Genomic DNA, 21,302 nt, shown 5'->3' with positions numbered 1-21,302 from the left:
CAGATAGTTGAGGTTGGTGACAGGGTGCTTATAAGTTAGTGAGTTAAACAAAAAAACAAAAACAAAAAACTGTTGAATTGAGACCATCATGAGTATCTCTGAACACCCAAGAGGCAGCAATTAGCTGGGCGTTGCTGCAGCTATGTGCAGACATAGGCACACACACATGCTTCCTGAGGTTTGGAAATAAATTCAAGGTTCAGGTGTGTCCACACAAGGCCCACCCTAACTCTCCCATTTTTAGACAGGCAAAATGCAGGAGCCATGGGAATGGCCATGAATCTAGCCTGCTTAGTGTTTACAAGACCTCTGAATGCAACAGACCTCATGGTTTTTTCCCCTTTCACTCTCACCCCCCCCTCTTTCTCTCCCACTTTCTCTAATGAAGTTACCTTGATTTGTTAATAGGTTATCAGATTTGTAGTTAAGTCATGCAGTGTTGAGAAAATGTAATCATGTAACTATAAGAACATGAGGGTCATGCTGGGGCTCATTGATAAAATGGTAGGAGAAAAAATTACATCTCTGTATTAGATAATCAGATATCTTATTCACTTGAACTTTCATGTTTCTCTTTGCTCTGTTACTGTAAAAAAAGAAAAAGCAAAACATGTAGGAATGTATATGGAAAGTCCTCGTGATTAACGTTCACTTTTTTTTTTTCATCGGACACTGAGCTCTGTATAACTCTGCCTTTCATGGGATGGTTGATAATTGTTAGAGAAGTTGTGTTTGACTGACTCAAGGTCACATGTCTCAATGTCTTGACCTGTGGTTACTGATTGGACCTCTAGTTCCCAAATGATCAGCAGGCAGCCAGAATTGCGACTGGTGGAACGCTTAGTATCCGTGACCTTTGAAAGTAACTGTGTAGTGAGTGAAAAGAAGAAAAAATAGGAATCCCTTACCAAATCAAGGTTACCAAATCAAATGTCAGAATTGGCTGGTGGGAACAAAGTGATGTCATTCCTTAAATCAAAGTGCTCTAGAGGATTATTGTCCTCTTACTCCAACACTGCCATGGGTTGATGAACTCTGTACTGTCAGACTGCCAGGATGGGTTGGATCAATGTGTATCGGCTTTTCTCAATTAGCTAAACTCACAATAATAACAATAATAATGACAAGAACAATAATAGTAATATATCTCGTGTATTCAGCAGTTTTCATTTTCATCTGACAGGAATTTAGTACAGAGGATTATTAAAAAGTTGTGTCAGTTTAGCTAGCAATGAGTGTATAATGCTTTGGTTTAAGATCATTATTTGTTCGTCATGACACATGCCATAGTGACTAACTTCACTGGTTAACTTCTCCTCTTTAAGAAGGTGATCTCTGAATGGTAATCAGATGGTGATGTGTAGGATTAGGAACAGAGGCAGTACAACTCTTGAGTACCAAGGCCATCAAGCCAGCCAAGTCACTTTGGGCCGGCTGTTTCAACTGCAGAGCCACTACAATGTGTTCTTGGTGCAGAAAGGTGTATTAGCAGGCAGTGTGTCTGTTATCAAATGTCCAGAGTGTAACAGGGATCATTTAATGCTTTTGATCTTTCTATTTTTATAGAATATTTACTTGCAGTAAGTGGAAGGGATGCTGTAAAGTCATAATCATGTGACAAAATTGTCCAGATTGTCTCAGGTTTAGGGAACTTCCGTGTTTTGGATATGCAGAACTTTCAGTGACTCTATGGGTTATTGAGTGTTTACTGAATCACATATGATAATGTTTTTAAGGTCTGATGGATTTCAGATATTTTGGAGTGTTTTGTTTAGTCCAGTCACTTATAAGTGTGGTTCTTGTTGAGTGTTAATTAAAGGCCATTATAGAAGTATGTGTGTTGAGAAGGTCAGTTGGCCGCACACTGTTCTGATTCAGTGTGTGTGTGTGTGTGTGTGTGTGTGAGAGTGTGTGTGTGTGTGTGTGTGTGTGTGTGTGTGTGTGTGTGTGTGTGTGTGTGTGTGTGTGTGTGTGTGTGTGTGTGTGAGAGAGAGAGCATGCATGCACATAATGCCTGAAGAAATACCCTCTTTTGATCTGCTATCTGGCCACTTATGTGTTGCTATGAGTTCAAGAGTCCATTTTACTGGAACTAATTTGCTAAGTAACTGTATTTCTGACCCCACAACTCAGTTCAGTTTGTATAGTTGTTTATCTCCTAGCATGAAGTTAACATAGTACACCACTCTTGAGAGGGAAACCTTTTTTAAAAGTCTATTTCTGGAAAACTAGAAGTCATTGACAAGTGCCCAGCCCTCAGTGGGTGATCAGTTGTCTTCTGTTCTCATGTGCCCCTGGTTTTGTGTGTTTTTTTTTTTCTTCTTCTGCTCTCTCCAGTTGACTAGGAGAGAGTTAGTGCTCTTTATGCATGTGACTCTGATGCTATAGATGGATAATTCATCTCCATCTCTGTGAGCGTTTAGTGGCCTGCCTGAATTAATGACCCCCTTTTCTCCATCCTCTCAAAGAGGAATAATGCCCTCCATGCACAGAGGCAGCCTCCTCCCTTCCAATTCTGATTTCCCGCTCATTGGTGCATAGAAATGGCATCCTTGTATAATTGCTCCACAGGGAAATGTGGAGATGCGTTCACTATTTAGCAAACTTTGTCATGGCTTTATATAAAGTACTGGGAACTATTTCATATGGTTGGGCAAAAAGTTTCTGGTTGAGTCATAAATATGGGAAACTCAGAAATATGCTATTGTGATAGTAAATGGTGTTCTCAGTTACTTTGCTTATGAGCAGAAGTGGATGACATGAGCTTGTAATTTGTATACAGATTTGTTCAATTACTAGTGAAGTAAAATAAACTCTAGTTGCACATGAAATTCCTACAAGCTCTAGACTGGAATTATGTTTGGGGAGAGAGATCTTGGTCTGTGTTATCGTCTCACCCATTTAAACACACTCAATAGGCCTAAGCTATGACTTCCTATTGTCCAGTGTTGGTGGTTGTTCTCATGACCCACCCTGGTCTGTATGTGCAGCTCTTGCTAAATGGCCTGTGCTAATGCCAGTCACAATCTGCCATTAACCCCTGACCTCCATAGGGTTACTGTGAGAAGCCAGAGCCATACGAACACACACAGTCACAGGAACAATTGTCCAACCACTTCTGTGTACAGGAAACAGGAAGTACCCTTTCAAGGTTTTGTAAAATACATTTAAAGGTTAATTTTCAAAACAGAACATGTTACAGCAGTGTGGTTCTCAGATCTTGTCAAACTGGTGCCCCAAGTTCAGCTGTATGGTATAGTACCTTCCCTGATTCAAAATGGCCTTTTTCAAGAAATAAACTAATTGACAAACCTTTTGATGAGAACAGGTTTGTTTAGAGCCTTGAGAACACAAAGCATGTGCAGTGTCTCTCCAGTACTGTAGAACCACTATTAGTAAAAATGTTAACTGTGTGAAGGCTTTCCTGAATGGAACCTTTCAAAAGACTTCAGGCTTGGGATATCACCACTATACATGTGAACACTAGATATATAATGTTTCTGTAGTTCTGAGAATTGAGAATTCTCAGTTTTCATCATACCTTACATAAGCAGCCGGGAGAGTGCCGCCACATTCCACTAGTGCATGAAACACTACCCATTCAGTGAGAAGGACTGTCATTTGAAAGTTGTCACTGTGTGTGTGTGTGTGTGTGTGTGTGTGTGTGTGTGTGTGTGTGTGTGTGTGGTTGGAATACTTCATGTGTCTTCATCAAAATACCTCTTATGCATTGGATCTTCCCTTTTTCTTAGTAGCTTTTATAGAAAGCCATCAGAATTTATTTCTGGATATTCAATCATCTTTCAAGGCTGCATAAACTCTGCATTTACATTTAGAATTAAAATCTCAAGATGTATTATAGTAGGATCAACCAAGCACTTTTGGAAGTTGGCACACTTGTTTAATTTAAAGTTCTATAAGCTAGTGAATAACATGCTGCCAGGAGTCCTCAGAATCCTAATCATAAAAACCCAGACCAACACTAATTACTTCTCTTTGATGTTTTAATAATATTCCCCCTTCCCTCATTGTAATTAGTTGTTTAGATCATCTTGAAATTCTTTCCAACTTTACATCTCCTGTACAAATGTGGTCAGTTTGTCTTGATGATGGGAGAGAGAAAATGTAGGGTGCAAAAAAACATACTTCTTTAGTACATTGTTAATTTAAAAGCTTTTTTAGACATCATAGCCGACCTGATATTTAAAGTTGTTAGAAGGAATGGCCTCCTGTGGCCTCCTGTAATTACTGAAAAAGCTGAAACGATATTCAAAAAGTTTTGCAGGCCCCAACACACTTGTGCAATGGCGTCACCGTGACCTTGCCTTCCCGGTTCCAGCATGTCTGTTGAGTCTCCTGTGGCACGCGTGTGAATCTAACACGGAGCTGCAGAAGTCGCTGGTTTACCCGCACACCTGGCCAGCCTGGAGCTACTGAGTGTGCGTGCAGGCATCATTTATGTGACACAGACATACACAGACACTTAACAGCCACTTTTGCCTTGACTGAAACCATAGTGCATAGCCCCCTGGCATATTAAGAGCCCTCTCATATTCCACCCCCCAGCGCTCTTTCCAGAGATAAACACGAGGCCGAGACAACGCTTGGGCCCGGGCGCTTTTCCCAGACCGGCAGAAATGAAGCGTTCATGAAGAGAAATGGGGAAATGTCATGGCTTTCAGCCTCCTTGGTCTTTGTTCCCCCGAGGCTACTGGGAAAGATATTCTGCAGTGCACAGCCCTAAAGCAGAGCCACGCCCTCCAGCAGACCATCCATCCAGCAGAAAACAGCAATCAGCTACTGTTAAACTGACCTGTTTGTGCCCACCAACAGCATTCCGGTGGAAGGCCCCTGGACCTTGAAGACCTGTTACATGCCTGAAATAACCAGAATTGGTTTCTGTCTTCAGACAACCACTGCCTGGAAGATTTAAAATTCAAATGGATGGATTTTTGGAGAACAATGCTTGACCAATGATGCTGACGGAGACGAATTCTGTCAGTGGTAAACTGTAGAATGTCAAAGAAATTACATAATGACTGGGCCTAAATTATCTAATTTTCTGTCTTTCTATCTGTCCATCACTGTCTGTACCATATTAGAATATCATTTTATTAATGCCAGAGGGAGAATTTATCCTTCCCATCTCACAAAGGGCAAACGGTTGTGGTAGACAAATACAACGCCACACACACACACACACACACACACACACACACACACACACACACACACACACACACACACACACACACACACACACACAGGTCACCTTTCCTGAAGTTTACATTGCCTTATGCATTTAGTAGAGGTTCATTATGAGGTTCTTTATGGTTTACTGATGTCTAGCACCAGTAAACTTTTTGATTGGGGGAAACAACTTCAGATCTCAGAGTTCAGCTAGCAGAAACATATGTTTACCAGAGTGTTCAGTCACCAACCTTGTATTAAACTGCATTTTTCCATTTCAACTCCTCTGTCTGGCTCTGTACCCTGGGGAATGGGGTGCTGTGAGAGTTGTGGAGTTGTCTTCTTACAGTCTTTTCGAGATGCTCTGTTTTGCTGAGTCTATTGGCAACAGCAGCAGCCGCCTATGTGTGTTTGCTGTGGCTTAGAGGACTAACCTGTCTTAAGTTCATTTGTCAGTGAATGCTGCTTGGAGGTGTGGTGAAAGGAGCAATTTATAAACACAGACCATTTCTTAACACTGTTTGGATTAGACTCAAGTGTCTGGTATATTGAATATCCCTTTACAATAGATTTTATTTTTGTGTTGGGTTGTGGGTGTGTGCGTGCATGTGGGCACATGTGAGTGGGTGGGGCTTGAGTTGCTGAACAGTTGGGCTGTTTTCTAACAAGAGTTCAAAGTGGCCGTTTCACGCTGTGTCTAAATCTTCTCGAGGTCTGATAACTCTCTAACCCCCTCCCCCTCTCTCCCCCCGTAGATGATGAGTGTGGGATCCTTTGTGCCGGTGTCTCTTGGTACTCTGTAGTAGATATGAGTGGTTCATTGGGGTTCAGTCTAGCAGCACAGCCTCCCACTGCCTCACTGTCCTGTACTCGGTCCACTTTGTGCCTCTGACAAAGAGAATGTGCATTAATTATTCTTCACTCCCGTAGTCATCTGTCAAATTAACTGACAAGAGGCTAACGAGGATAGACGAACACACAACCACTACTCCCTCTACACCAGTGTCTTATAAAAAGAAAAAATTTGTAAAGTTTCTAAAGGTTAGAGTTTAAATTTCGAGTCATTGTTTCCCCAATTGTTTAAACAGTCATTGTACTGTAAAAATCAGTGTGACAGTGTCGCACAGTAAATATTAAATGCTTAGATGTGTCTGCATGGAGTGCACCCTCCCTCAATATTATGTTCCTTGTAGTCAAAAGGTTATGTCTGTGTGTCTGCGTGAGAGAGATTGTGGATGGGGACTGCTGAATGTCTGCTTCTAGCAACAAAAAATTTGAGTTTACTAACTGATAATGCAAAATCTTGCTTCAACATGGCATTCACCTTTAACACACACATACAAAATGATGCCCTCAGAAGCCATTTTGGAGCATTCAGCTGTGTGACCATCAGATGGAATGGGTAAAACAGACAGGAGCTCATTAAGGAAGCATGCCGACCAAAATACAGTTCAATTTATTGTGGCCTACATTTATTTTTGGTTGGTGTTTTGGGTTTGCTGAACAGACTTCATTTATTTACTGGACATCATAGGCTGAGTTTACCAGACTAGAGAATTATCCCCTGAGTACAACATTTATTGTGGAAATTAATCAAAAACAACAAATATCAATAGGGGCATGGACATTAGCTATTATAATTGTTGTCTGTTAGATCACGGAAATAGAGAAAAATAGCTAATGTCTCTCAAATGTATTTTCCCTTTCTTAGACACTCATGATTACTTTACTCCAAACCATAACTCCTCTAATTCAGCCAGAGATTATCTTTGGTCATTAAATAATGTTTTAGAAATCCCAACCAGCCCTTGAGCTGGAAGAGTTTGCCCTCTTTGGTCCTGTCCTGACTTTCTAGAAATGGAAAAGGAAAGGACGCGGTGACTCTGTAATCATTTTCACATCCTCTGGCCGCAGTGTATAATTAGTCAGCGCTGGTTTCCACTGCCTCAGCGGAGCTGAAATTGCAGTCCTGCCTGGCCTGGTCTGGCTGGACTGCTGCAGGCCTGGAGAGCAGGCATAGTGCTGGCAAGCTGACTTCAGGCTGTACCGCTGGCTTTGCGTTTCATCTTCATTCTTTCGGTCCCTTTTCCTGCATGCTATTCTTGGGTTCTAGCAACGTTCCCTCTCTCTCATATGTGTCTCTCTGTTTCTGTATACTGTCTCTGCATGTTCTCTGTTCTGTTTCTATATACTGTCTCATTCTCTCTCTCTCTCTGTGTGGTTAGATCATTCATTCAGTCTGTTGTGTGGACAGAGCTGGTCTGCCCACTCTCTCTTACTGCCAGCTTTTCATGTGGCATCTCTTGATTAGCAGGGTTTGGTTGGAAATGGCACACTGCTCCTGCAGTCTCTCTACCATGGGACATGGCTCTGATTGCCCACAACACCCCTCCCTCTTTACTCAGACAGTTTTTTTAGCTCACTCATTTTGGGTATGTTACATATTTATAGCATAATTCCATTACTGCTTGAGTTGTAATTAAATGGGGTCGTGATATTTTCCCCAATCTGAAGGATCTTCACCTGTGACAGAGCCACCACAGATCTGCTTGAAATATGCTTATTGTTCTGTGTAGGTGAATAACTGTTGCAAGTAGTTGGAAGTTAATGGGTAACTTTGAGTAAGTGCAGATGCTTTTGGACTAGTCCTATGATGCTTCAGTACAAGGCATGCTGCTGCAACAGAATTGTTCAAGGTTCTCTCATTTATTTCTCACAGCTAAAACTGAATGGGTGATATGAGAGAATGAGTCACATATAAATTAGTCTGTGATTTTACAACATTCTGCATGACTTGGTCCAGTCTTTATGTATAATACTAATAACAAGAATGAGAAATTCATAGGTTTTTAATGTCAGACCTATCGAATATTAGGAGGTACTACTTTCCAATACCCCCACCCCCCAGCCATCTCTGGGAAACCAGAAAGGTTGAGATGAGCATTTGTGGGGAGTCTGTGAGCAGTAGGGCCTCCTTTTCAGGCACTCCAGGACCAGCTCACCCTTTTCACTGGAGTGGTTTGTTGTTGCTTTTGAAACGAGTGCTCTATAGGAGTGAGCACCAGCTCTTTGTCCAGGTCTTTATCATGGTGCCCAGTCAGTTCAGAACCCAGGTTCTCATGTGCACTGCAAATGTCTGCATGTAAAAATGGTCTTACCTAGGGCAGTTTGGAAAGGCATTCATTTTCATATTATTTTTCAGTATTTAAAAAAAAGCATAGTTTATTTTAATTGCACATAATTACAACTAGTAAACTAGTTGACCACATAAAGTCCTGCACATGGTTTTATGGGAAAATTTTAGTGTGCTCTTTGAGGACACACCTGGTGTTTCTTTAGAGGTCATAAGGGTCCCAGCCTTGTGATCCCATGAGGCGATTAATGATATCTGGCCAAGGTGTTAGTTGGACTAAAAATACTTCCTACATCCCTGCATTCTCTTATGTTTGGTGACCTTTTAAACAGTACATCTTTTGTCTTCAGTGTTGATAAGGTGTGTGTGTGTGTGTGTGTGTGTGTGTGTGTGTGTGTGTGTGTGTGAGAGAGTGAGAGTGAGAGAGACAGAGAGAATATCTTGGTCTTGGTCAGGGAAATCTCACGGTAATCTCAGGATGGTCTTGATCGGAGCCCTCTGAAGGAAAAAAAAAGTCCACGAGAAAAAAGATGGACTCTGGGCTGATGTCGGTGTTCGGGGAAACCAATCTGACTTTCTCATCAGTTCCCTCCCAGCCAGAGAGGAGACGGGGAAGCATGCTAGACTCGATTATGGAGCAGATGCCAAGTGTAGCGCGGGAAGACGGCTAAGGGACACAGAGGGATTGGGCCTACCATATCCAGCAGAAAGAGATATTAGTTTGCAAGACATTAGATCTTTCCTGGAGTTTTATTGATGACCACGCAGTAGGTACTGAGAGAAATGCAGTTCTCATGTTTCTGTTTTTCAGTCCAAACTGTACAAGCAGCATGCTGCCATGGATACCAAGAGGGGTTTGAACCCCCCATCAAACACTTAGGAAAAGGAGACATTGAGGTTCGATCCATCATGAACCTAATTCATTGGCTGTTTTGATGTCAGGTCGAAGGACACTGAACAGTTGTGCGCTTGCTCATCAGCCATCCTCGGGACACATTTAAAATGGCCATGTATATTTAATGCAGTAGTTAAAAGGCTGCTTTCAGTCTCAAAGGAGCCTCTCAGTCTGTCATTATTCTGCATCTATGCCACAACTGGTCCGTGTGATGGGGACATGTGCACAGTCCCATCCCCAAGGACAGTGCAACACACCCTGTGACTGTCTAACGTGAATGGTTGGTTTGTTGCATACTTGTCAAGCTGGCCTAGGAAGAGAGGCACCAGGAGGTGCGTTTACCTTTAGGGGGTTGGCTGGTACCATAGCTAGGAGAGAGGGGGAACCTGTAAAGGACAAACGACATGCTCGAACAAACAGCGTGAATGTTTATACCAACCGGTAATGTTGCATAAATACTCATGGCCGTGAAGGGGCGGGGTTACATGTATAAACGCACCCAGATGAGCACATTATGGGAGATCAAAAGAGACTGGTGGAATTGTTACTAGCTAGGAGAGACTGGTTTAGTCTGTGCAGCCTTGTAGCTAACAGATTTATTAATAGTCAGTAGTGACTCCTAAGGACTTTGAGCCACAAAGAATCACTTAGTAGATTATTGCTCAAGTAATCATCCACCAGTAAATGCTGCCTTTTCATTTATTTTCACTTGCACATCTCACGTTTGTCTCAAACAACATCTTTTGGTTGCACTATGGATTTCTGGAGACCCTTTCAGTGCTCTGTGGGAGCCTCTGTTACCACTCCAAACCTGCGCTCCTCACTATCCAAACACAGAAGTCGTCATTGGCCAGGCAGTCGGACACATGCATGTCTTTGTTCAGAGGGATGCAGTAGTGGGCTTGGACATACAGTGAGGTGTACACATTCAACCTCCGAAAGTAGCAGAGCAGGAATTTGATGTGGAGAGACCTAATTCTCTCAGAACTGTTTACTGGAACTGGGCAAGTGACTTTGCAAGTGGCCAGGTAAAAATAAAGTGATGCATTTCAAAGTATATACACTGCATTTTTTTTGTCATACATTTATTCACTTACTATTTATGACTTTATGATTCTCTGTAATACATTCTAAGTGCTTTTCCCCCCCTTTTATGAACATATTCAAATATATGTACATATATGGGCCTACTTCTATATACAGTGCTGCTCATTAGTAATTGGATGATGTCTCTGTTCTTGTTGTTTTGGTTCTGTAATCCAGCACACTTACAGCTGGCTACTCGGCTGTTTCTTGGTTATTGCATCATTAGGGTGTGCACAAGGAGCAAGATAACAATAGAACAGAATAGAAAAGCAGTCACAGAACAGAGTAGTGTCTTTTGCAGGCAGTCATTGACTGAGCTACTTATGTATGAAAATGCTGTCAAAATACCCTTAAAATAACATCTTGCAATTTTTCCCTTAAATGTAATCCCAAAGAGAGCAAGTACCAAAGCAGGTTTATTTCTCAGATTATTTTTTCACACACCCTTCTTTCCCTTTCCTTCTGAAGGAGAGCTTTAAATGCTTTTATTTTTGTTTTGACTGTTGGTAGTTAATAACATTGTTGGAATAGTGCCAGACACCTACATAAATTTTGTGTGCAGACACTGCTTTTAGCAGGCAATTAAGATAATTACAATGTACGTTTCAACCTGTTCAACTCTCAGTAATTAAAAGTAACACATGAACTCTGTACCTTTTCATCAGTTAACTGAGACGTTCGGTTTTCTATTTAGCTTTCTGTTCCTGCTTAGGTCTGTCCATGTTTTTTAAGGTAATGTGTGTGAGCTGTGTTTTTCACTGAACTCTACAGTGTAATTACTGCAGTGCCTCTTATTTGGTCAATATGGCCCAGTTTCAGTAGTTTAATTGTTCCTCATGTGCTCTTCTTTCAGCTGGGGAGCCTCATTTGCTCAGTGCCCAGAGGAAAGGGCTGGGCAGTGGGGTGCAAGACCCTGGCACTGCCCTCTCCTGCCCTGCTGAGGACGGGATGAGGCTCAGTCTGTCTAAAGGGGTCTCCATGTCCCTCCCCTCCTCACCCCTTCTGCCCCGACAGAGCTACATGATGCCCACACGCTCGTCCAAGAAATCTCCAGGTATGTACCCTCTTCTAGATGGTTACCGAAGTGTCTCATGTTACTCAGAGCTTATAGTATGACCTATCGGAGATGATTTTCCAGCAGCAGGGTAATCATACTCAGAGGTTAAGGAGATTAAAGAGAATCCCTATCGAGAGTGTAATTTACTCCAACACTGAATTTAAGACGTGTTTGGGAAAACTGGCTACAAGAACCAGCCACATTGTTTTGAAAGGGGCTTCTTTCCCACAGTTCCAGTCATCATAATATCTGCTCAACCAAAGCGTCTGGACGACTTGTGTCACCAGAGCAGCAGTTGCTGCTGTTGCAGGGTCGCTGCACAGAGCCATGGAACCGTGAGTGAGCATGGCCTGGTGAACTATGAAGAGGCCATTCTGTAAAAATGCTCTGGGCATTTGCTGGCCATATGTGACCTTTGTGGATCAATCGAATTAAAGAAGGTCATGGTTTGGGGCTGTGTGGCGTGCGTGTGCATGTGGGCATGCATGTGCATGTGTGTGCATGAGGTAAGGAAAGAGCTGCAGAAGGAGAGTGAGAGAGAGATGGAAACTGCGACTGATTGGTGGTTTTACACACCTAGTGTTTGTGCCTCATGGCTCATTTAAATCAGTTAATTATATTTCCAAACTTATGAGTCATTGGTGCTTAGTGTGCATGTGGTTATGTGAAAATGAGAGCAAGCATGTTTGGTGGCTTGTTTCATGTTTTGAGATGTGAGTGTGTGTGTGTGTGTGTGCGTGCGCATGAGCGCGTGCGTCTGTATGTGTATGGTTGATTTGGTTTATTCTGCCCCTCCCAGTGGTGAAGACAAGGCTACAGCTGCAAGCATCAAAGCTTGTCACTAAATTTGTTTAACTCAGGTTTGTGTTTACAAAGGACTTGGCAAAGAAGGCTGAGATCTTTTAGGTGGTTCCCTTTGACCGCGCATTCACATCTGGGGCTCATGTGTTGTACCAGCACTTCTTTCTGGATGCTTTGAACATGCTGCAAGTGTAGTGTGACCTGTTCAAACTATCAGACCGTTGGCCTCTCATGCATTCTTGGAATCTGTAGTCAATTACTGAAAGCTAATTTTTCCAATTAAGAGCTCTCATCTTTTTAGAAGTTGTGTTTCTTCAGGGCACATATTTCCCTGTATTTTCTTTGATAAATCTTTCGATTATATCATCATCATTAGGTTGGTGTGTTTTGTTCTGAGTTGATAAAGGCCTGTTTCAAGAATAGCTTGCATGGCTACGTAATAACTTGTGTATTATTATGATGTCATTACTTTATTGCAGTCATTAATCTTCTCTACGATACTGCCTACACAGTTGGCTTGTCAGTGTCCTGGATTTCATTTGTTCACTGTAAATTTACAGGGCTTTTTTCTTATTTTCTTATTTTGGATTTTTTTGTACAAATTGTTACCTACTGACTTTTTAAAATTTAAATTTCCCTTCATTTTACACACAAAATTAAAGAGCAAGTCAGGAAGAGGGAGTGTACACTGAACCGGTCAAGGTTACATTAAAGTTGCAAATGACACCACAGTTAAATTATTTCCAGATGGATGACACTGGGCTTCATGCCTTAACTTTTTATTTCTGAATTCTTCACTGGTAACACTGCCAGGGTATTAGATGTAGTATTTGTCCTGATTAGTAGCCCTATATGCTAAAAGCCAGATGCTTTACAGCTTCTCACTTTCAGCTAATATGCACAAAGACAATGACGCCACCCTTCTACACACGTGCATGAGTATACACACACACACGCACACAGACACACACACACACCACACACACACACACACTCTCTCTCTCTCTCTCTCTCTCTCTCTCTCTCACTTTCTCTCTCTCCGAGTCAGTTGACTCGGCTGTAATGCCTCTATAACTTGTTATCAGTAACGGACACCCATGGAAGCATGGGAGAGTGAGAGTGAGTGTGATCTTGAGTGTGAATGCACTCACTCAGTCCATGCCAAAGAAATTCCTTCAGCCTCTTGTAGGGGGATTATATTTGACTCTCCCTGACCCATCACCATGAATTAGCTTGGTCTCACCCACAGATTTGGAAAAGGGCCAAAACCAATCTTTTCTTCATTTTTAATTGAATCAATTCCATTATACTATGCTTCAATTTTAAGCTTTTTCTTTTAAGTTTTTCTTTTTTCTTTTTTTTGGGGGTGGAGGTGGGGGGCAATGTATGTTTGGCTGTTCATGTCCCAGTGTGGTATAGTTGAATACCCTCAGTGCACATGTAGGTCTGGATGAAAGTGCACGCTGGACCTGCAGTTTAATCATGGATTATTAAATTATGGCGGATACGCTGTAGTCATCAAAAGTAGACTCAGCTAAAGAAATTCAGAAGTAAAATATAGAGATTCTGCTGGGTGCCTCTGAGTCCATTGGCTGATTATAGCACCTCAGAACCACTAATGCACCGTCCTTCACTGACCTGGCATCAACAGCATATGCCCTGCCATCCATTAACTCCTCCCAGTCCAGGTCACTCCTAATTGCTAAATATGATTGTCTCTTTTGCATAAATCCTATTCTTCAGCTCTGGAGGGCAAAGCAGCACTTAGATCAATAGATTAACGGGAGTTTTTCTGACACCCTTGCTCATTTGTGTGGCTAACTGAAATCAGTTTTCCTTTTTTTCCAGTTCATTTCCTCTGCCATATACCTCGTTTCCTCATAACATAAGCAACATGTTTTATTGTGGGAACCTTTGTGTCGTTTAACTAAAGCCCCAACAAAGTAACATGGAGTTGCTGTTCCAATTATACGCATATCAAATGACTGTGACACATTCTCTTTAATGCTTTGATCAGTATAGGAAAGCCAACATGTGTTTCCCAGGACCCACTGTTTTATCATGTGTGCTTTATTAGGTCAGTAAGGGTGCCACTTCTATGAATTGGAATAACCCCAGATGCTGTTTGGCTCCACACTGCCCCCCGTTGGTCATTTAGGGTCATTGCCCCTCATTTTGACAAAGTGGGTCTATTAAGACCTAATTTTGGTACATTTGTACCTCACTGAAGTATTTCCAAGTTCGCCATGTTGTGTTTCACTATTGAAGGAGACAAGTGAGGGATATAATTTCTTCAGATGTCTCCTTTGGTGACAAAAGAGAATAACATTTGTTCTCTTTCAAAAATGGCGTAAATCAGTCAATCAAAGTTTATTTATATAGTTCGTTTGGAACATAAAGCAGCCGTATATATGTCCGGGTCCAAGCCCCAGTAAACAAGCCAGAAGCAACAGTCTTAAAGGAAAAAACTCCCTGAGGCTTAGAAGGAGAAACCTCAAGAGTAACCAAGACTGAAAAGGGCAACCCATCCTCCTCTAGTCGACATTGGACAGGATAATGATATGAATTATATGAATAGAATTTATCAATAACAATACAAAAAATCAACAGGAAAACACAATAGAAGGAAAGGACAAAAGTGGGAAAATTCATACCGATATTACGTGTCGGAAATGTTTAAGGTGGTACTAAGAGCACAATGGTATGGTTAACATGAGGAGAGATGGCAGAGATGGGACACAGAGTGCATGTCAGATAAACCAGATGCTTTGGGAGATCGGACGTTGTCCAGTCTGGATTTGGTGGTTAAGAGTGTGTCAGTGTCCCAAGACGAAGTGCAAGACAACCCAGGGAAGGTGAGGGGTACTTTTATCTGTACTGCATCATCGTGAATGCATGAGAAGTCATCCAGTTTCAATATTGGGAACGTATTGTCTTTCATTTAAAAAATAAACCCACTAGCTCTGATGTCGACACCGATTTACAAATTTCTGAATTAGTATTAGGTTATGTGGGTTTGGTTAGCTTTCATATCTCTACTCAAAAGATTAATTATGTTTGGCTTTACATTGAGGTAAAATTTAGATTGACAAAGATGTCTCAGTGCTCTCCTCTCCTGTTCTCCTCTCCTTGTTCACTGGTGAAATTTGAGCTAAACAAGAGAGGAAGCGGGGAGAGGAGCCAAGGAGGTGAGCGGAAAGGTTTCAGGATGCACACGCAACACCCTCTCAAGGTCAAAGCAAGTGTGTTCCTTTCTCTCAGCACTCCCCATGGGTCAGACCAAAGGCATTTCCACTGCGAGTACCATTTGTGTTACACACTACCCTCTCTCTAACTCTCACAACACTCTCTCCGTCCCTTTGTTCTCAGTTGAAGCACCGTTACGCATCCCATCTTTCAGAACTGCCAGTCCCTCTCTGCTGTGCCTGAGGCTGCAGCCACTCAAGCCCTTGAATCTTTAAGCAGTGTGCAGGGACTGTGTGTGAGCTGTTACGATTCCTTCCTTCTGCAGAAACAGTTAATGAGGCTTCCGCGATGCTGTTAGCCTGAGCTCGTTAGGCATGGCAGACCTTCGGGGCATATCAGCGCACTGTTAATATCATATTCGCTGCTGCACTGGCCAGCTTGTCATTTTAACATCCATGTGTGTGGCACAAAGCCAGAGGACCATTATTGGCTGAACTAGTGAGAGCTGGAGTGTGGCTCCCTGGCTGAGATTGGCGTTTAAAGGGAAATTCAACCTAGAAAATAACGCGTCTGTGTTGAAACGCATCTGATGTGGTTTTTTTGAACTGCATTCTTTGTAAGATATTTCTGGTTATGTGTTCCAAACCTCACACTTGGCTTTTTTATTTTTCATACCAGCTGGTAAGTGAAAGTGAAAAACACATTGTGCCAAATTCATAAAACCTCTCCAGACTTGACGTGACCTTAACAGCATACAGAGTCCCAGTAATATGTTTTCTCATTCATAAGTGCAGATCACCAGAGTATTTTACCATCTGCATGATATACATGGTGCTACCACATTTACTCCTCATTTGTATATGAGGTTTGCAATTCATAATAGAACTCTGCTTCGCAAAAAATACTACCTGAACCTGTCCGATGGTAACCGTTAAGAAGCTGATGTGGTTTGTGTGATCTTTTATCTAACAAGGTTTGATCACGCATCAATTCATCAACAAAATCCTACACACGTGGCCATTTAGCTGATTGTCAAATGTATTTAAAAGGCACATCTTTGACTGTTTGGGGTGAGCATCATGGCAGACTTTGCACATGGAATTGGAGGAGTACACGAAGAGGAAGGTGAATTGATGGAACAGGAGCTCAGTATTCCATGACCTTAGAAATTTAGGCATTACAGAGAAAGAAACTATCAACAGATACAGACTGAAGAGAGGAACAGATTTGTTGCTCTACCTTGATTTAGAAGAGGTACATGCAGTCCACATCTTGGTGAAAGTTTCTCATGCAACTGTGTTTTTTGCTGTTCCAGTCGTCTCAGTATTGGCATCTCTCTGTCATCTTGGCATGGATCAATTTATGTATGACATAATTTACATATTGTCTTTGATTGGCTTTCACATAGATGAATACAAGTTGACAGGTTTTTGGGTGGATTTCTCCTTTAACACAGTCAGTTCAGTTGTACTGTAGCAGCAGATGTTGAACAGATCCTCAGAGAGAAGGCATACATTATATCTGTATCAGAGGCTTGGACTACTATGTGTGTGTGTGTGTGTGTGTGTGTGTGTGTGTGTGTGTGTGTGTGTGTGATATACAACCTTAAAGATACATGACATTCTAAATTACAAATGGAAGAGAATGCTAGTCTACACAGGTATTTGCATGTGAGAGAGAAACTGATTTAGAACTATTTCAGAGCCTCTGATGTGCATCAGTTGTCTTCTCTGCCTCTCACTTTTTGACATTGGTGCTGAAAAGACAAAGATAAGAGGGAGAGGAAAAATAAACAAAGATAAGGGAGAGAGAGAGAGGAAAAAAGAACAGATTGGCCATGCTTAGCTGAATGACCTTTAAAAAAAAGTCACATACAGCAGCAGGAGGAAGAAATCAGGTCCCTAAGAGATCCATATATATCTAACATGATTGATATATGCATTACTGTATGAATGCACAACTTCAGAGGAAATTGATTACAGTAGAGCAGAAGGAGGTTTTAATAAATGGCAAATATTTGCAGAAAGGAAAGGTACTCGTGGTGCCAGGAGATATTGATGTGGCGTGTGCTGGCCAATGTGTAATCAATGTTGGCAAACATTCTTGAGGATGCAGATATTTGAGATGAAACAGTAATGATCACGAAAAAGCTGAGAAGACTGCTTCTCAGTTTTGGATATGTCCTCCAAAATATTTGTAAGCCCCATAAAGCAGCCATTATATTTGTTATTTAAAGGTTGTAAGTACTTTAGCAATAAAATTGTATAAAAATGATTAAGAAACACACACACACACACACACACACAGAGAGCTGTGGTCCTTTTAAAACCATTTTTGACTGGATATTTAGGACCATTAAAATAATTCAGAACATAAAAAGAAAGACAAGTCCAGCCACCTCCATTAAAGTCTCTCTGTACCTAATTCTACTGTATTTTAGTTTTGGCTTTCTCTTTGGCTTATACCTGCCAAGTCTTCATCCAGCCCTCAAACATTTGGTGAAACTGAACTTCTTGAAATACCCAGTGCAAATAGCAATTTATCATTATAATGAGTGGTCATATAATTTCAAAACCTTTCAGTATGACAAGTTAATAGATTTTATAGCTTGTTTTTCACAGGGTTGTTAACACCATTTTTATTCCTCCTTCTACTTCCCCCTCTCCCCCTGTTTTCCTGCTCCCAGCTGAGTTAGGTCCAGGTGTAGTCCAGCTCCCCCCTGCTGTGACAGTACCAACAGGGATATTCAGATCTGGCCCTTAAATCCAAATCTTACCCTCTATTTTGGAACTCTTGGTAGTTGATTGAACAATTGATGCAATTGAGTGGCTCATTTGTCTTCACACCTGATTTCCATGGTGCTAAATTCCTCAAACCCAGTCCTTGCTGACTGTGCTTGGACACTCGCAGTCCAGAATGTGAAACCCAGGTTGTCTAGTGTATTGTGTAACGGTGGGGTGCAGAGGGGGCTGCTGTTGGCAGGGTGGAGAGCCTTCAACCTGAACCCCAGATGCTAGGTTCACCACTGCACTGCTGGGCCTGTTTTTAAAGCAGATGCGGGGTGCCTTCATTCAGATCTGTCACACATCTGGTAAGCCATTCAGTGTTATTCGCATTATTCACATGTTCTTCGTGCTGTCAGTCTTATTTTTGTGGCAGGTTTGTATTCAGTGAATGCTGATGGATGCAAAAGCAAGCAGTTCTTCTTCGTCTCCTCCTTCATCATCCTCTTGTTCTGGGATTCCAGTGTTTCATGGCCATTAAAAATATGCAAGTGTGAAAGGAGTGCGAATGTGCTCCTTCTGAAAAGGCTGCAAGTAGAATAGTAAGAGCAATGAATAAAAGGAATTAGCATTCATATTTACATAATGTACATACACGAAGCTGAATGAAACCGACACGCAGCCCTCAAACTGCGGGGATGCATGGGGTTAATTACACAGTATCCTGGAATGCAGGTCAATACATGACTTGCTTTTGACCTGTGGTGACGGAGTAGCCCTATGGAACAGCTCCAGACCAGTTCTCAGTAGCACCACTCTTATGAATCTTTCATGTGACAAAAGTGAGCTTTCAGCTCTGGACGTCACTTCCATCTTTATTTGATAGAGCAGGACTGAAGAGTGATATTTTAAAGAGAACGAGAGAGAGAAAGAAGAGCATTGTCACAGCCTGCTCTCTTCCTGTGGCTTTTGTTGATCATACAGAGGACTTGTGTCTAGGGGGAGAGATGGAAATGTGAAGAAGTCACAGAGTCCATCTGGAAGAATGCAGTGACTCGATGCTCATAAAGGTCCATTTAGCAGGCCCATTCATCTACCATCGTACATCTACATGGGACTAGAGATTCAGAGCTCAGATACCTCGCTCTCTCTTGGTCTCCCCTTCACACACGCGCGCGCACACACAGATTAGGTACACATGTGTAAAAGTATGTCTCTGACACCTCTTAAATGTCTGGTATTCTGGATGCATCCAAGTAAGTGCAGGCAAGTGACTTGGGAAAGGTGTGAAACAGGAAAGAAGGGTGTACAGTTCCACAGGTACATGCAGGTATGCGCTTAACTCGCAGCCGCAGGTGAGAGGTTTTAATGATGTGCATGTCAAAATGGCCATGTTAACTTTTCTGACATGCGCCATTGTACTGTGTGGTATATAATGCAGGTGTGCATGTGCACGCACACACACACACACACACACACACACACACACACACTTGCACCCCTATCACTTTGACCACTCAATAGTTACTTGTTAATAGATAGTCCATTCAAAACTTTATTTTTACATGTGCAAATAGCAGCATAAACAACAACCCCATACAACAGAACAAAACACACACTGGCACTGAGTGTGTTTAGAACCAGTATAATAGCCTAGATGTCCCATGCAGTAAACTACTTTAAAATGTATTAAAATAAATAGCAAATAGCAGCAAGACTTTCAAATATTTAAACAGATTAACAAAACAAAAACACGCACTGAATCCTTCACCACAGAGTGTGTTCTGTAGCCAGAATAAAATCAAATAACCCCCCTTGTAGAAAAATATTTTGTAACTTATTCCAATAAAAAGCAAATAGCAGCCAGGCCTGTGTTCACACACTCACACAAATTGATTGATCTGTATATCTTATTTTTCTTCACTGTACAGCAAATGTCTTTTAAACATGTTTTAAAAATTTATATTAAAAAAAGTTTTTGTTTTTTTTTACTGTTTAACTAATGGTATTAACCAGTCAAAACTCTTATTGTTTGTTAAAGATTAAAGATAATACAGTTAATGTGTGCATCCCTAGAAAATACTCCTTTGGAATCTACGGGAGATGATGTTCCATCCTGTGTGTCTGTACGAAGGTTGACTGCTGGCTGGGCTGTTGTCCTTCACAATAATCTTGGTAATGAAAAAGGCAGCTGGCTGTTGCATTGCTTGGTTTCCTGCAGCTCCTCTCTGTATTCTGGCGGTGGTTTCTGTGCACCAGCTCTGTGTGGGAGCGCCAGCAGGATTCTTTATGCTGAGATAATACCTTTTTGGACTCTCCACACGGGACCGGAGAAGACTGCTGAGGCTCATGCATTTTAATTTACACTGATTGCATCACTGTTTCTGTGCGTGTATGTGTGGGTGTTTGTAATGTTTGTGTCTGTGTGTGTGTTTGTGTGTGTGGGGGGAGGGGATGGGTGAGATGGGTGGGTGAGGTTGTGTATGTGGGTATTTTGGAGTGGAAGATAGAAAGTCATTCAGTCTCCTCTAAGATTGTGTGGGTGTGGGTGTGTTCTGTCTGAGTGTTGTTTCTCAACTTGTTTTTTTCCCTCACGTGTGTCCTCACTCGGCCGTCTCCTCTGAGTCCAGAGGAGGTCTTGTTGAAGAGCAGTGCTCCTCTCAGGCCTTAAGTGTTCATCACAGATGCTTTTCTCTCAGAAGATTCTCTTTGTTGACTGAGCAAACCCACCTCAGAACCAGCTGGGGCTGTGCTCTAAATGTTCTGCATTAGATCAGCGTGAGGAGCATTAGGGTAGTAAAGAATGCTGGGCTATGATCTGTTCTGGGTTCTCATATCTTAATAAATATGATTCTAAACAAATACAAGGAGATGTCTCATCCTGAAACAGCACTAAAACCCTGAGATGTGTCTGTGTCTACAGAACGACATGGAGAACCTTGCAGCTCATAGATTTACCCAACCTGTTAACTGCTTTGTATTGTGCACATCACTTTCTGAAAAAAAGGCACAGAATATCATAATGTTTACAGCCACGTTCACAGAACAGTTTTCCACTGGGCACATGCTTTTGGAGCATAGTCATATAAGTAACATTTTGATGTCTTATTTTTCTTCAAACTGAAAACTTAGAAGGGTTTGCAAAGACTAGCAGCATAGGTTCTGAGAATCTACTGTTCAGTTCTGTTGTGCTTCATGGTGGGGGTCCATAGATGGCAGTGTACATCAGGC

At 41.8% G+C, this 21,302-nt stretch overlaps 1 protein-coding gene across 4 annotated transcripts in view; it reads left to right on the top strand.

Annotated features, from left to right (window-relative positions):
* tanc1b (tetratricopeptide repeat, ankyrin repeat and coiled-coil containing 1b) overlaps window positions 1-21,302 on the top strand; it is a 110,591-nt gene that overhangs the window by 22,108 nt on the left and 67,181 nt on the right. For all 4 annotated transcript variants that reach the window (XM_081713599.1, XM_035536469.2, XM_035536467.2 and 1 more), the window contains exon 3: window positions 11,158-11,358. In XM_081713599.1, the coding sequence (XP_081569725.1) occupies window positions 11,158-11,358 (201 nt within the window). The remainder of the gene's footprint in view (window positions 1-11,157; window positions 11,359-21,302) is intronic.

Source organism: Electrophorus electricus, chromosome 4, assembly GCF_041902795.1.
Source record: "Electrophorus electricus isolate QZ-2024a chromosome 4, ASM4190279v1, whole genome shotgun sequence".
Lineage (NCBI taxonomy): Eukaryota > Metazoa > Chordata > Actinopteri > Gymnotiformes > Gymnotidae > Electrophorus > Electrophorus electricus.
Note: the sequence above shows the minus strand (reverse complement) of the source record. Positions and strands in the feature narration are given on the sequence as shown.